The sequence below is a fragment of the Megalops cyprinoides genome, chromosome 23 (genome assembly GCF_013368585.1).
Source record: "Megalops cyprinoides isolate fMegCyp1 chromosome 23, fMegCyp1.pri, whole genome shotgun sequence".
NCBI lineage: Eukaryota > Metazoa > Chordata > Actinopteri > Elopiformes > Megalopidae > Megalops > Megalops cyprinoides.
The window spans coordinates 7,928,809-7,945,942 of NC_050605.1; the positions used below are offsets into that span (position 1 = coordinate 7,928,809).

General features: G+C 47.6%; 1 protein-coding gene across 1 annotated transcript in view; it reads right to left on the reverse strand.

Annotated features, from left to right (window-relative positions):
- LOC118770194 (FERM domain-containing protein 4A-like) overlaps positions 1–17,134 on the reverse strand; it is a 165,560-nt gene that overhangs the window by 55,496 nt on the left and 92,930 nt on the right. The window contains exon 2 of the mRNA XM_036517720.1: positions 2,078–2,143. Within this exon, the coding sequence (XP_036373613.1) occupies positions 2,078–2,143 (66 nt within the window). The remainder of the gene's footprint in view (positions 1–2,077; positions 2,144–17,134) is intronic.

A 17,134-nucleotide genomic window follows, 5' to 3' on the forward strand; every position in this document is an offset into this window, starting at 1 on the left:
ACCGAGAAGAATAGCATGAGCCCGCATGGGAGCGCTCTGGATGGACCTCACAAAGTTTTCCCCCGGGATCTTGTTTACTCCAGAGGAAGAGGCGAAGCCTGCGGGTTTAGAGTTCTCACTGATGGACAGCAGAACATTTTTAACAGGCTCGGTCTTCTGCAACTCCTTCGCCGTGACATACAACTTTTACCCAACGTCTCACAGAAACATCAACAACAAAACTAAGGCGAGGAACAAGAGATTGTCTTTTAGTCTACTGTCACGGTGACCGTCAACTGTCTGGCTAGCATGTGATGTTGGCCCAGAGAAATGTTATGTGTTTGTGTTGTGTACATCGGGCTTTAAGGCCATACAAATGCAGGAAGTAACTGAGTAATTCTTTTTTCACTGGAATAACTGGGTAAACGTCTTACCCTCGTGAGTGGAAAAACAAGATAAGAAATCACGTGTTTGGTGAGTGAATACAAGACCAGATTAATTTCTTTTATGTATTCACTAGAGAATACCTGGATTAGTTTACACAAAGCATTCCAAAACCACTGTTCTCTCTGCTAAAGTCCTTCAATAACAAAAAGTCTTGCCTGGCTTCTTAAAAAGTTGCTTTGGGCAAGCCTTTTCTTTTTGTTCGTGGGCTGAAAAACATCATGAGTGTGGATTTGGTTTACTGTACTTTGAACATGCTCAGTAATTCAAACAATGTATTCCAACCCCCCTCCCCCAAACCCCTAGGAATACACATATCCACAGAACAAAGAAGCCTAAGTTATGCTTAGTCATTTTCAGTCAAAAGCTCATGCCAACAGAGAAAAAAAACTATGTTCGGCCAGCTGTACCTCATACCCATCAAAGCTTTCAACGTGGCCATTTATTAAAATCCGTGAGAAAGAGAGGACAGAGATTTATCATGTGGGCCGAGCTCAGGAGTTGAGCAGCAGCGTGACGGCAACAAAGGACCGCCTGAATCCGATTACGGCACAATGCTGAATATCGGCCTGCCGCTTTTATTGGGAACAGGGCGGTTTGTGTCTTCACCGAGACAGGGTTTGTTTTTCATTACACAGAGATGGGGGACGGGGGGGACGGGGGGGGGGGGGGGGGGGGGGGACTAGAAAAGGTTTGGGTGGACTGCAGTTTGTGGAGTTTGTTCCTTTGAAGCGTGCTGGAAATATCTGCCTCAGTGCGCTCCTCGACGGGCAGTGACGCCCAGCGCTTCTGACACCGCCTTCCTTATAAGGCGAGCAGAGAGATGGGGGGACGCGAGCGGAACGGAGATGGTGATTTGACCGGCAGGATGTGTGTGTGTGTGTGTGTGTGTGTGTGTGTGTGTACAATCATGAAGGAACAGATGAGCTGGGGTCAGTGGAGACAGGGCATATGTATGTGCCAGTGGGGGGGGGGGGGCGACCTCCCAGTTAAAAAGGATCAGGTGGGTATAAAAATAGTAGCGAGACTCAGCCCCCCAGAAAGCAACCCTTGAACTGACTCTTTGAGGAGCACTGCAGATTCCAGTTTGAGACCGCATCAATGTATGGGAAGAACAATGGTCCTCCTGCATAGATAGACTTCATCTTCAAGAGGCAGGTCTTTTCAGGTGGATGTCACACGCACATTCAACAGCCCTGGGGAGTTAAGATATTGGATGGCTGGCAGATTTGCCACTTTCAGCTCCTCAGATTAAACACGAGGGTGTTTAATTCCACCCAGGGTGATCCTATAAGGAAATAAATCCCAGGGAAAAGTGCTTGGTTGGACAAATCAAGTATTTATAACTCAGTGTGCATGTTACTGAGTCAGTGTGCTAGTGGTAGTATAAGACAGTGAGCGGGCAACTGACTCACCGGGGTCTTAGTTCGTTCAACTAGTCACTTTTCCTGGGATCTGCTTTCATATTTCACTTAATAATACCAAGCTAGCTTTTTTCCAGAGAACCAAAAATCGATTTCGAGTTCTAATTAGATACGACACACATTTAAAATCTGAGCTTAAATAGTAACGGTCTTGACATTTTCAGACGGCATTCAAAGGCCACATCTCGCCTACCCAGAACCCCGCAAACCCCCCGGCAGGTGTCACCTACCTGCACCAGCAGCTCCAGCTTCCTGTCATCGAGGAGGTGGACCTGACATCGCCGGCCCTCTGTCATCTGGAAGAGAGAAGACGGAGCCGATTAGCCCTGGCGTTCAGCGGGAGAAATCCAGCATGGGCACAAGGTCAAAGTGACATGACATGCACAGTGACACACACACACACACACACATACACATACACGCGCACACTCACACACACACGCACACCATCACACATGCAGGTCTCCACCTGATTCAATGAACAACACTCCAGACAGGGAACAACTCTGCTGCAAACAAGGCAAGCGTAAGTGAGGTGTTTCATCACAGCTATGATGGTATGCTACACCTAGATTCTGCTCTCTGTTACATACTGCTGTAGTACTGCATACTTTTTAACTGCCGTCTCTTTGGAAGGAGTTATCCATTGTAATAGGACATTCCTTATACTGATCTACAGTAATCTCCAAAGATGACAAGTTTGAGAAGTTCTGCAGCCTTAGAAAGCTGACCATAACGGAAAATGGAGCATGACAACGGCACAATTATGCTCGCATCCACAAAAACAGACAAATGTTTTAGCTACATTCTAGTACCCACAACAACAGCAGTAGGACATATATCCGAAACACCACATCTGCTGCTGTTTGTTCAAAATATTTGCAGTACCTCTGTCAGAAAACATGCAAATGTACACGTCTTAGGATCATACTTTGTTGACAGATCATTTTGACATCGCTTCAGAAGTCAGTCAGTTTCCTGGATAAACTCAGCAGTGAAAGCTCAGATTGACCTGTGTGATTAATATTGAAATGCAGAACCCTGCGCATAAGCGGCTTGTATGAAATTTCAACACGAGCTGACGGTCCTCATAAATCCATCAAAAGGGCGCGCGAGCGGAAACGTGAGCCGCGACAATCAAAGAGGCGCCGGGCCTTCTGCGCCCAGCACGTCACCTCTGATCTAGGTAAACGCCCCTGTCTGCCTCTGCACCGCCGAGACAGCTGCGGGCCTCTCCCACGCCGCGCAGGCTAAAGACACTGCGCTTTCATACCGGCTTCGCTGGAAAAAGCACGGGGGTAAAACGTGGCGAGTTTTGAGCTCCCCTCCTGATGAACGTTGCCGTAAACTGCGCACACCCTAATCTATGCTGCTGCTCGTTTCGGCAGTCGCAACACGCCGACGGCCAAATCCATCGAGCTGCTTCTCGCATTGATCTGCCTTCCACGGGATGCCTCGAGAGTTGCGGACCTTTCCAGAACCCTCTTCCTTGTGTCCTGTCCCGAAAGCTTTTCCCAAGTATCCCTGCCAAGGCACTGGAGCCCCACAGATCTTCGTGCCGAGTGCTCTGAACAGAACTCGGTTGCTTCTGTCTGCAGCTGGGACGCAGGCCCAGAGAACCATGCATGAACAGTATGTGTAGATAGCCCCCTTTTTCCCCAATTACATGCCACTGAGCAGAGAGAGTGATCCCGGTAGAAGCAATTTCCTGTGCTTGTCCAGGGCTAGCGGCGATCTGCAAAGACTGCCAAGCAACCCCAAAGGAAATCCTTCATACAACGAGACCCTCCGTAATTGTCAGTTCCTCACCGCCACGCCATTAGCCTCACAGCTGGTATATATTTCTCTTTCGCAGGGCGTACTTTCAACAGGAGGGCCTTAAAAGGACCTGTTTATTACCAATTCACAGAGTGATGAAGGAGCACGGTCAATGTTTAAAACAACCGAGGGGGTTCTGACACACACGCAACAACAAAATGGGCCTTCAAGGAGACCTCCGTCAATGTGTTCTGACACGTCTGGTATACCCATAAACCCTCGGCGCTGAAGGCCTTGTTTGTTTGCTTGTTTTCCCACCCTCCCTGCTTCTCTGCGTGACACATGGGTTTGTTTGGTCTTTGTCGCAGAACAGAGATTGGGAATGCGGATGGATGGCGCTGAAAGACAACAAGGCCGTCGAATCCCCCGTGGGCGTGACTTTCACGGGACGCCCGCAGCGCCCTGCTAATGCAACGCGCTGGAACAGCGCGCCGTTTCCCACCGGCGGAACGAGGAAATTCCTGCCAATACCGCGGAGGGGCCTCGGAGAGTAAACATCCGAGCGTGTCACGGAGCGTCCAGGAAGCTTCTGCCTCCAGGAACAGGAGCATCGTGGGAAAAAAAACAACCGACAAACAAACAAACGAACAGTCTGTGGTCGCATCAGTCGCCAGGGCCGGACGGCGACCGTTGAGCGCCGCGAGAGCGCACATGATCCGACACTGTGCAGTGGGCACAGTGACGGTGCACCTCAGAGGCTGCTGTGTGAGCAGGTGTTACTGTGAGGATCTGTAACGCACGGATCAATATTATTCAGAGGGGCGTGGCAGGTGCGGTCGCGCATGTGGCGTGCTGTGCTTGAGACCTCCTGACAGACGGCCGCCCTCCTCGTTAGAGATCCCCGGTGTTCTGCTGAATGCTCCCCTCCAAGATGTTACGTGGGCGTGCGGTGCAGCGGAACCCGGGCTCATCTCATTAGACACATATGGAGCAGGCCTGCCCCATGCTGGGAGTCACATGACCTCTCCAACTACAGCTCAGCTCAAGTGCAGAAACACTCTCTCTTAAAGTGCTGGACACCTTTTAGTCATTCACAGAGCTTGTACTTCCTTCCCCCCCACCCTCACCTCTTCTTCAGCGGTCTGGCTCAAAACCAGGCTAAAAACCTGAAGAGAAGCAGTGGTTTTTGTGCTAGGTAGCAGCTACTGCCAGCTGTAAGAAAGCCATACACCCTTCCCACAAGGAAAAAACATTTCTCAGGATTAAGGTTGCCGTGTTCTGTTTTGTGCCACCACTATGGGGTATGTGAAGCGCTCTCGCATGGCTTTGAACAGCGTAAAGGAAGCGGGGTCCCCGTGGAGCCAGAACAATGGAGAGGTGACAAAAAAACGCTCAAAAGTTCACATTTCCTAAACATCTGGGGGAAGAAGCCGTTCCAGGATTTGAAGAAAAAGGGGAAAAAACGAAGCCACGGCATTCTTCATGCGTTTGCTTTATCGCTTCCATCTCCAAAACATTTGTGTCAGGGACCAAAAAAAAAAAACACAAAGAAAACAAAAACGACGATCCGCTTGTAAACAACACGTTACATAACTCCGGGACCTGGAAGCACCGAGATGAAGATCTCAAACCAAAGGCTTTGTGAAAAGGTGTTATGACATGTTAAGGGGAGTTTTTAGAAAGAGTAGCTGCTTGGCGAGTTCCTCGGCGGTTATGCCAAATCCTCTCCGAGCTCCCTGTCTCATCCTGGGCTTCCACAGGAGGGACAGAGGAGAGCAGACAGTGGGATGGAGAGGTGGGGCGCCCCTCAAACTCCCTGACGAGTCATTGCAGCAAGGTGGAACACTTGATTGTGAGATCTGATTATAGGGTGAGGGCTGAGGCTGCCAGCTGCTGTTTGAAAAGCCTTTACTAAGCAAACCCTGTTAACAGTGTGTAAAATCTGTTTGCGTTTGCTTTGGCCTCCAGTCCACCCAGTGCTGTGAAATGTCACTGACTCTAAAAGACAGACCTGAGAGTGTTAACATGCCCACCTCTACAGTCATGCTAACATTACGTTAGCACAAAGAAAGCAAGCTTCTCAACTCAACAAACCAAAAAAACAAAAGTCAGAGACAGGGGCATGCAAAAAATATCTGTGTAATACATTCAGCAAATATTTTCATACGGATAGAATCTGAAATGGCTCACAGAAACGGACAAAAACAAAACGTACTACTTATTCATTCAACATACTACTTGCTCCGAGGCTGAGCCTTTGGCGTAGGACCGGCCACGCGAGGAGGGCGGTGCACCGTTATCAGCAACCCTAACCTGCTGACCCGGATGCCCTGCAATGCAGACAATTGTCTGACCGCACAGAAAGCCACCTGCGCTTACAGTAAGGAGGCGTTGGGCGTTGATTTACGTTCAGGGGTGAACAAAATGCCTTCTGCACCCCCACGATCTGCACTGCAATTTCTGTTTATTCCCTCTGTCAGAAACGACCCAGGTCTGTTCTGCACGTGCAAAGCATTTCGTCTCAGTACGCGCATTCTGCAGACTGCATAGAAAGTGTCAATGGATCCGTCTTACTTGCACAGCTGTAGAAACACTGAGGCTGCCGCGAACAGACAACATGCATCCCCCTATGTAATGGATCGCAGTAAAGCCATACCATACGTAACCAAACCCCATGTCAGAAATGAAACTGCACATCAAAAGTTAGATTATACAGCCAAAGTGACTTGAAAATGTTTACAAAAACGCCAGAGATTAAACTGGTTTAATCGATTTCCCTCGAGCCACCTTTTAAAAAACTACAGTTAAATCATGAGGCAGCGAATCTACCAAATCCGATTAGCTGGCAAAGTATGACTAGTGTGTCATTGTAGAAAACTACATTTTTCTTTCACTTTTTACACTCTAGCTGTATTAAATCGAGTTTAGCTGTCATCACTTTCCTAACGTCTATTGTTACAAAGTGTGCAATAGATAGGAACTACTGTATTTGAAAATGATCTGCACTGTAATTAAACTAGTTTCAAAAAAATGCCACGACCTACCAACCCCGCTACCAAGAACATTGCAGGCTATGCAAATGCAACACATAAGCGCACTGTACGTGCATGCAGAGAAAAAAATCACCAACCTCCAGACTTCAATTATACCAACAGTATACTCATAACACCATTTCGTGCTTCCAAGAAAGAACATGTACAGAAAGTATTTTGCTGCCCTTTTGTCATTCCATGGCAAGTTTGAACGTATTTTAACTACAGCGATTGGCTGCTTCTACCGGACAGACGGTTTCTCAGACAAACATCATCATTACCGTTCCGATGTGTTCTACTACAGTGTAACACTAAAATACCTCATGAAGCAGCGGTGAAACTCGAATGCTCCAAATAAATTCAGCATTTTTCAAGACAACTAACTTTACAGTAGGATATTTGTGAAGCGATTTGTGCTTCGGCAGAGGGACGTGACATTTACCTTTTAAATTTCAGGGTGTCTCCAGCATGAAATTCCACAGCACGGTTTTAATCGGTTGCTCGCTACTTAATCCCAGGGTATGCTGCACAAAACATCCAGGTTGAGAGGCTCCGATCCCGGCCTAGAAGGACGGCAGCACCCATGCCATTGTAAGCCGGTGCTGCCCGCTTGAGCCAGACACAGCCCTTCCCCTCTATTTTCGCTTACTGCAAGCGAACGGGCTGACCACGGCGCCGAGACATCCCATCTTCCAGTTTTAAACGCGCGTTTTCACGGCGACGTTGGCCTGCATCCAAAAGGAGCAGCTCCTGCATCCCGCTCATTCAAAAACGGCTTCTCGCCATCAAACCGACCCCCTCTTTCCCGTGTGACACCGGCGAGGGGAAGAAACGTTAGGAAGCATGCAGCGCCAGAGAACATACCATCGGCGAATATCCGAGGGGACCAGCCGCCGCTGCTGTGTAGATCGGAACTATCCCCTCCGGTCTCGGCGTTAGTTTCCCCTTTTTTCTATTATTGAAAAGGTTCACGTGTCGACGAAAACAGTCCTAGATGAGAAACGAGGCTGGATATGGGGGAAGGGATTGAGCGAGGCTGGGTCATGGGAAACCACAACCTTTACACACAGCAAGACGGGGTGTGCGCTGTGAGAAGCAGCCGCGGAACAACCTACTGACATCTGGAGCTACAGAGCAAAGCCAAAATCATCAGGGAAAAGCCGCTCTCTCTCTCTCTCTCTCTCTCTCTCTCTCTCTCTCTCTCTCTCTCTCTCTCTCTGCCGCTCTCTCTCTCTCCCTCCCTCTCTCTCTCCCCCTGTCTCTCTCCCTCTCCCTGTCTCTCACTCCGCTGCGTCCTTAAGACAAATTTCTCTGCACAAGGACAGCGGTTTAATAGGAAATGTTTACAACAAAATCCCATTTTGTTGTTAACCAACATTCCGTGCTCGCGGAGCACAGCAGCTACTGTACTTGTTCAGCGTGCCTATTTGTTTGTAAATGTTGATAAATAAGGTATGTTTTTCTAAATATTTTTTTTCCCTTCATTAATACGTTTGTTCCAAATACATTACCTGATAATGTATTTGCTGTCTTGTGCCAGCCAAAACCCTTCTTCAACTGTAAAACAGTCACTAAAATATTAGAGTAGTTCGACCATACTGTGAAATTAAATAAAGAAAGGCCAGTTATGATAGTCTTAATATAACACCAGCGAAACTACAAACTAGACTTAAAAAGTACCTAAAATAATCCTCTTTACTTTTTTGCATTTTATCTCATATTACCATAGTATAAAATGAAAGGGTACATTGACATTTTTGTAAAGTTCTGTAATGAAGCAGTTCCGTATTGTAGGCAGCAATGTAGCATAGTGGAGCAAGAAAATTATCCCATTGGGCATTCACCTGCTTCACTCATCCACCTGTATTTGCTTAAACCTGATACCTTGAATTCTCATAAAACAAGAGAAGTTGGCTTGGAAGGCCACCTGTGATAGATGTTTGTTCCAAAGACCTGCTGCCCTGACAGCAGCTTCATTAAGCAGCAGGTTCATCTTACGCCGAACACGCCGCTGCACTTGCTGCTCCAAATGTCAGCACCGGCTGCAGTACACACCACACTGTTTACAGGGGCGCAGTTGCTGAAAGCGGAGAGTGTGCTTTGTTATTCCATGAGCGTGGACCTGTAGCTCTTCAGCTGGCAGGGCTTTGGGCATTGATAAAATAGAACCTCGGCCGTCCTGAGTTAAACACCTCCAGATGATCGCATACGTTTTTTGGAGTAATGCTTTTTCTCTGGCCCTTGCTGGCAGCTACGTTGGGTAAGTGGTTAGCGGGCCGTCATCACAAGGCCCCCGTTGTTTGACTGAGAGAGAGGGAGAGGGGGAAAAAAAAGGGAGCCCGAGGCTGACCGATTGAACCCAGGAAACCCAGCATGCACCGGGGCAGCGAGGAGCGGACGGGAACGACCAGGTTCACAGAGTTCTGCTCGGCGGATGGAGGGATTCTAAAATAAACTTGAAAAAAAAAATCAGTGAGGCCACAAGATGTGACACAGCTCCCCGAAGCATACTCGGAATGGGCTCAGAGTCAGAGCAGTGGTACGATGAAACCGGAGGGCGGGGGCTGTGTGCGGGGGTGGGGCAGGGGGGGCTTAAGAAGAAAGGGGAATAAGTTTCCTTACAAGACAGGCGATGATACCTTGTGCAATCAAAGAGATTTATGAGCAGGCATAAGGCGAGGATGCCTCCAAAAAGCCCTCCGTTTATGTGCGGTTGCCCCAGAGCCTTTCAGGGTAATGTTATGGCAGCAGCGGGATTCCCCATTGGGGACTCGTGCTTCCAGTGAGAACGCGCTGAGTTTGGGTTTCTCAGTCTCCCTGGCGACAGGGGAAAGAGGCCTACATCTTACAGGGGGAGACACAGAGAGCAGGGTGAGGGGGTGGTCGGGGAGGGGGGGGGGGGGCTGGTCAGGGTTGAAGGTAACCTATTCTGGGTGTACACAATGTAAACACTACTGGGCATGTAATTGGTACAAGCTGCATAAGGCCTCAACCCTGACCTCACACAGCAGTGGTCAATTAAAAGCCTTTAAACAAATGAAATGCAGAAAAAGCAAAGAGGTGCGGCATAAAGGCACCGTCTTTGCCACGATGGGGAACATACACGTTTTGTTAGTCTGAGGGCAGCCATTAACCGCAGTTACACTAAAGCTGCTCATGCTGTGTGGGGGGATTTATAGATTTTTTTATTATTTTAATAAGAGCCCGCAATTATTAAATGCACACTTACACCGAATCTGAGAAGTCACTAATGTGAGAATGGCCTGCTGGCGTTTATTACATAAGAATCGCCTGGAACGCTTCACAAGGACCCCCTGCTGCTGCTGCTGCTGTCCCTGAGAGTCTGCCCTTGTTTGTTATTGCACGCTAAGCCACACCCTCTCCTCCTCTGATGTGGGCAAGTATGTCTGCTGTAAGGGCGGGGCTTCAACTCTTCTCGTAGATGCCTGAAGCCACAGATTTTTTTCTTTTTTTTTTTTTTTTTGGAACAACATCCTTGAGTTCAGACCAGATGAAATGTGCAAAACAAGTTCATTTAGGGTTGGAGTTAGGGGTATTTATCTGGTTTGAAGACAGTGATGGTGTTTACATAATAGTGTAACAGCCTGCGGACTGAGGACTGTGGCCATAGGCTTCTCCTCTGCTCTACGGCAACTCCTCCCAATTCACAAGGAGAACGTTCCCTATTACAGGACATGTAGGATGGTTCAATGTGACGATAAAAGTTTGTTCAGGCATTTGGCTTTTCTGTTGTGAATTAGAATAAACAAGGTTTGTGCACGTCAATGCACAAAGCATGCCAAATGGCCCCCACACCATGGCCCAGAGACCAAGGCTCTCAGTGGGGGGAATGGTAATCATTTCATTCAGGAAGTTACACAGCCAGTGCAATATTCATGACTGGACCCCATCGCTGCTATTTATAGCACATTTATTTCTGTCGTGGGCTCTCGAATAATATGACCTGCACATGGTAACAAAGTACCACGATAAACGTCCTCCACTTACGCATTTCCAAAGACCGCAGTGCATGTTTATTCCCGTGATTTATACTCTGCACAGTGTGACTAAACAGTCGCACGTTATTACTGTGTTAAACCCATTTTGTGAATACCATGGACTGATTTTGATGCTCCCCGGGGTGCATGATTTATTGGGTCAACCAGCGATCCAAGTTTGGTCCACAGAGCTTTCAGTTTGCATGTGAGTGAGACCCATTCCAACGACTGCTTTTTCACGAGCCATTTTTTTTTTTCCCCAAAACAGAAACTTTATGTTTGATTTGTTGTTATGAAAAGGGCCAGAGTAAGGCGGCTAAAAATGTCCAGAAAGAAGTCCAACTTGGAACACGCCGCTGCGAGCGTGTGTGGAGCTGCAATGTGTTTGCAGTTAAGCCTTCAAAAAGACAGAGCACTTCAAACACGAGCCTGTGTTTCAGACGTTTCCAGAGCCAGTTTCCCCCCCTCCTCTCCTTTGTCTGATTCCATGACAGCTCCATCCCCGGCCTAGCAGTCCGCCCAGGCCAGAATTAAACCGCGTGCCCCTACCTGCGGGCATCGTCTTTATTAATACCAGTGACGTTTCCTCAGCGGCCAGTGAGGGCAGAGTGCATTCTGGTCCAGGCTGTAATCACCGCCTGCTGCAGACAGCCAGCAGTCTGTCACATGACATGAAACCATTGCAAATTGCAATTCTCCCTGCTGCGCTGCTGCTGACACTTCGGCTGGGTTTTTTCACGCGCCGCACCAGTTGGGGGGGAGGTCACGGGGGTCATGAACGCAATTGATCTCTTTAAATACGAGCACATGTGAGCATTTTCTGATGCTACCAGAGAACAGGCCTGTACTGAGCTGACTGGAATATATGTCTGTACACTGATTTCTGACAGAAGCAGCTTTTCCAATGCCACTCTTGGTGAAGACTGAGGCTAACATGGCTAATAAGATCAGACTTTACATTACTGCGGACTGGTACTTGTGCGATTACATATAAAAGCACTATGTAAGAGTCACATTAGTACAGTATTGGGAACATGTTATACAGAATACCTTAGAGAGCACATTTTAATTACATCAGCACTATCCTACTGTTAAAATGCAACTGTCAGAAGTCTCACAGACTCTCCCACAAGTTCACAATGTAAAGATTTCAAAGCATTTAAATAAATACATAAAAGTGCACGCATACACTTTTTCTCTTGCACACATTCATTTATAAGATCCAAAATTATGACACCATCACAAACTCTTGCAGTAGCTGACAGCTGCTGTAACACATTTCTCCCATGCAAACAGTCCCTCCCGCCGAAGCGCAGACTGTGTAATTGAAATAACTGGGACACGTAGCCAGGAGGAGCATTAAACACGGCACGCTGTAGAGCACGGTGAAAGCGAACGCCTCCTTGCGCCAGATCTGAGAGAACGGTGGCACTCAGAACGGCGCGGTCCGACACACAACGGGCGGAAAACCGAGGGGGGTGAAGGCGGTCACGCCGATGGCTCAGAGCGGGCCCGGACTCTGAGGAGGAAGGACCAGGAAGCAAAGTCCCCCCCCCTTCATGGCTCAGTCCCTCCGCTTGGTGTATTTATAGCCAGCTGTATTCCTTGCCAGTCACAACGGATTAATGCCACGCTCCGTCAGACCCCGACCCCCCGGCAGAACCGCGCCGTGCTCTCCGCGGCCGCCCCACTGCCCGCGCCGTGTGCGCATCACCCCGCGAATCTGACAAAATCACCCGCCAAACGCTGGCCACTGCAGAAAAGTTCCAGTGTCACTTTACTTTGCGGCTCAGGATGAAGCTGTAATGAGGTACAGTACTGTGGTAAAAGTGTGGTGACGTGCATACAGCACAATGAGAAGCTACAATTATCTGAGCTTCGTCCTGTTAACCAGGAAAAAAAGCAACGCATTGGACTGAAGTGATTTCAGAGCTGTATAGTACAGTGCTACGGCTAACACAGTTTGCCCACAATGAAGTAATTATGTTTGTGCATATATTTGAGTTGGTAATGAGCATGTGGGAGATCACATCTGTAGGCAGGATAAAATGATAATGATTTGGCATTGCGCTGTTGAATGGGTAATGCAGACACAGTAGCAGCTGCACGGCATGAAGTCATGCCAGGAACACTGAAGGTGGAATCAAAAAATGCTGGAACCTGATTGGCTGTCATTTCCAGTATAAATGTAGGGGACAGCATTTTCCAGAAAAGGGCGATCCAACTTGAGCAGAGTGGGCAATGGTGTTAGCTGTGGCTAATAAATTACTTCAGTGAGAACTGTCCTTGTTATACACAGCATCCAGCTATGTCATCACCATGTCTTCTTTTATTAGCTACATCTTATGTTTTTTGTCTGTGTCAATCTAGGCTAGCTCAAGCCTCTGTTCTCCTCCAGAGTAACAGTATTCGACCTCAGGACTCAACGATGTGGGTCTGGTAACTGCCTTGCACCCACAAATTCATGCTTTTTCTGGCTAGGCAGACAGATTACTCCTGCATACAACGTTGATTTATTTATGAATTTTATTCTCTGCTTTATTCATGAGGGGCCTATTTTTATCCAGTCGTCTTATGTAGGCCACACACATCTGCAGCTGGAAATATGAGTCAGTGGAGCAGACTCTGGTAGTGTGGCGTGGGCATTCATACATATAACACGTGACTGTGGAGAGTCCGCCCCTCCCCTTCACAAAGGAAGCAGCTTATGCGACTAGTTTACACTACTCACTTGGCACATGCCCTCTTCCAGGGATACTTGCACGCCTTATGTCTGAGTGCTTTCAGTTCATTTAAGCAGCTGCATATATACTGAATCAATTCAGATGCCATAACAGTGCCCTACTTGGAACCTGCCCTTGTGACCTCATGGGGACAGTCCCGCCTCCCTGATCATTATGCATTTCACTGTCCCAAGGCAAGAATTCCTTTCACTCCATTCAAAGACACAGTGAATGTACAGGATCTGTTAACACTGTGCATCATGTGGTCTTATCTCAGACCTCGCACTTATGTGCTAACTGCTCCTTCTGGGAAGTGGATTGAAAGTGAAGGGATTTTTTTTTTAATCTTTCACCAGTCTGACCTTAAATTCCTCTCAAACGGCCGCTGAAAAGAGGCATTGTTTCCGTGCCGTGATGTCTGCCGTAAACCGCATGCCTCCAATTATGTACAAATTTACCCGTGCAAACGGGAGCCCTTTTCCTCCAGACAAAAGTAAGAAGGCACTTGTGCGTGGACGCTGATAAACCGTTGCAAGCTCTATTGGTTTCGCAAATTCCTGGGATGCCAGGAAGACCAGAGGAGAGCGTTTCAGGCCATGCAACTGCTCCAGAGTTTACGGGAAAAACATCTTTAAATGGAATCCCAAAGCCCTGAGGTGTGTCTGAATACGACAGAAATGCCAAAAACATGGAGAGAAATGGTATGCATTTCCTTCGGAGATGACCCATTCCTGACATCCTGGTTAGAGTGTCAGCACTGAGGCAGTCTGGGAACAATGGCGCGGGAGTCTCCAAATCCATTGGGGTTGCGGTGACAGTAAACTGAGTCAGTGACTACACTGTCCCATTGCTGCCATGCCAACGCCAAAAGGAAGGAACGGAGGAAAACTTGCCATAGCATTACATCATACGGACAATTCAATACTGCTGACCAAAGAGGGGGATGGCAAATTCAGCTATTAAATGAACTCAGATACCATAGTGGATGTTCATACGACAGACACGGGATAGAACGTGTCACTTAGTGTCTCTCATCTACATGCATAATTTAACATCTCAACATCTCCCCTGCCCACCCACGCTGATGCAATGCCGTGAGCACCACTGCTGCCTGGGGCTTAGAGGAGTTCCTCCAGGCTCCACAGAGAGCCCAGAAGACGACCATCTGAGGAGTTTTGGGACCGCAGCGCCCACAATATAAAGCAGACACACTTTGAAACTCTGCAGAAACCTACTATTAATATTTTCTACTGGCACTCTGCTCAAGCTCTCTGCAGTCTGTGGCAGGACAAGTAGTTGTTCTGGTTGGGATTTCTCTGCAGAATGAGGAGAAAAGGCCAACTCTTGCACTGCTTACACTCCTAATTAAAGAACCCAATGGGCAAAGAGTCTGAGCGGAATGATCTAAGTATCCACACCAAATGGTCTCCTCCCATCCTGAAGTGACGGTTTTCTCATCCCTTACGAGGGTTTTTGCTCAAACGATCACTGCTCCTTTTAAGGCAGGGTGTAGGTTTACTCCTCTCCCACCTCCAGTACAAAGCAAGTTTCCACTGCAACATGACACAAAACATGACCTCAAATCGAATTACTGTGTAAGTATGCAGGTGTGGGAAACAACGTGAATTAACCTGTGCTGAGAACACACCGCAAAAACAAACCAGCAAGCAAACTGCGTGTATGGAAACAACCTTGTAATCACGGCTGTGGGACTGCATGTCAAACGCACTGTTCTTTTCAGCCTTTTAAAACACGGGTTTCCCAGGCGATCTGGAGCGACGATGCCAGTTGGGTATCTCACTAATGGACACTCGGGCCCCTCGGGGAAGGAGGTGACAGGCTGCCTTCAGAACGTTACAAAGCTCTTTTATGCTCTAGTGTTTCCTCTGTCCCCAGCGCCGGTCCGACTCTGCAGTTTTTATAAAAGCCCAAAACGAAACCGGAGCTAAATGCAGTTCCACCTCCAGCTGTGACTGCATCGGGTTTCATCTCTGCCCTGGCGAGGGATGGATCCAGGCTCTGCCACCTTTTCATATTTAAAATGCGCATGATAAGTGGAGCTCCCTTGCCTACCTGAGTGTGCATTACCCCCCCCAGAACTTAGAGGTGGGAGTGCAGAGAGTGGTCTACGCTGTACAGGAGGTTGTGGAGGGTCAGGAAAGGGAGAGGGAAAAGTGCCCAGCAGGAAACGGGTTGGGGAGGGGGAGAAGTCACCAGTGGAAGGACAGCACTAATCATATGGTGCCATTTTTGAGTTTGTGGTCCAGGGTTTAGACTAAAATCAGAGGAGGCAAAAACAGCAAGAAGGATATCATATCATCTGACTCATTGGGAGAGCCTTTGCAGGTCACACACACACACGCACACACGCACACACACACACACACACGCACACACTCACAGAAAAATAGAAATTTACATTCACAAGCTGACTGTTGGTCACAGAACACCACTGCTGCTTAGCTCCTGGTCTTCCCACCAAGAGACAGGGAAGAGCATGCAGACTGGCAGGTGGAACAAAGTGATGAGAATGAGTCACCTGATACGCATGCTGAGTCACACAGGAAGAACGGGTAAACAAGACTGCGAACACAAACACAGTGTAATCGCGAACAGAGACCTAGCTCTGGGCTGACACACGCTCTCAACACTCTCTCAGTGTCTACCTGACATCGCTGCAATCCTATCACAATTATGTTCAGAGAGGGGAGTGCATTAACTGAGCGCAAAGAATACCTGAGAATACTGCTTGCTCAAATGACTACCGCTTCCTTCGGATGGGAAAAGTGGAGCTGTCATCATACAGTGCGTTGCCTGCGATTTTCACATAATGCATCTTGGACAAACAAAAATGCGATTTACTTTTTACCCACTGGTCTGCTTCTGTTCTCCTCTTGAAAGGTCTTGCAGTGCTTCTTTGCTTGATTAGGTACTCAAATACATAAATAAATAAATGAAATATAATAACCCGGAGTTAAATTCTCCAGGAAGGTTTGACAAAGTCTGTGAGTGCAATTGGCTGGTCCCTGTTCATTTGCTGCTCTACATTTTAACACCCTCAGCAGCTCAGGGCCAAATGGAGCTGCTTGCAAGTAAACAACAATTTGTCCAAAGACGTGACCCTGTTTCACAATGTATAGAGTTACAATGCCAGGGTCTGCCTTTGTCCTGAGTGCAAATGGGAAAGCCTCCTGTTAGCAGCTGATTCAGTGGTATTAGGGTACCTAAATGGCACATGATCTTTGACTTTTTTACAGTAAACCCTCTTTCCCCCCCACCCCCCACTGGTAACAATTTAAAGCAGATTTAAAGGGGATTTAAAGCAGAGAGTAACCTCTATAAACCAAACACAACATTTCACACAGAGCGGACTGCTTTACCCAGAAGTGTATTATTTTTCATGGATCAATTGTAGTGTACTACATAATATAAATTTTCCCTTCATTTGAATTTTAAAACATGTGGTATACAGGGCCATAATATATGTACTGACTGGAAGTGGACCAGTGTAAAGTCATTCAGTCCTTGCTGATATATTCTGTGGTAAAAAATATATATATCTACTTTATGCAATCCACTCAGTAGTAGGCTTTATAATTTAGGGATAAAGATTACAGCAGTTTGCCAGGCTTGGATGCTGTGGACTGGATTCTTAGGAACCACGGTCTCACTGCTTAATCTCAATGATTAAAAAAAAAGACTGAACAAGCACTGTTCAACAGCTGCAGCCTCTAGTGGTAATATGCTGTTACTGCAAGAGCTGCTCAGTCAGTCAG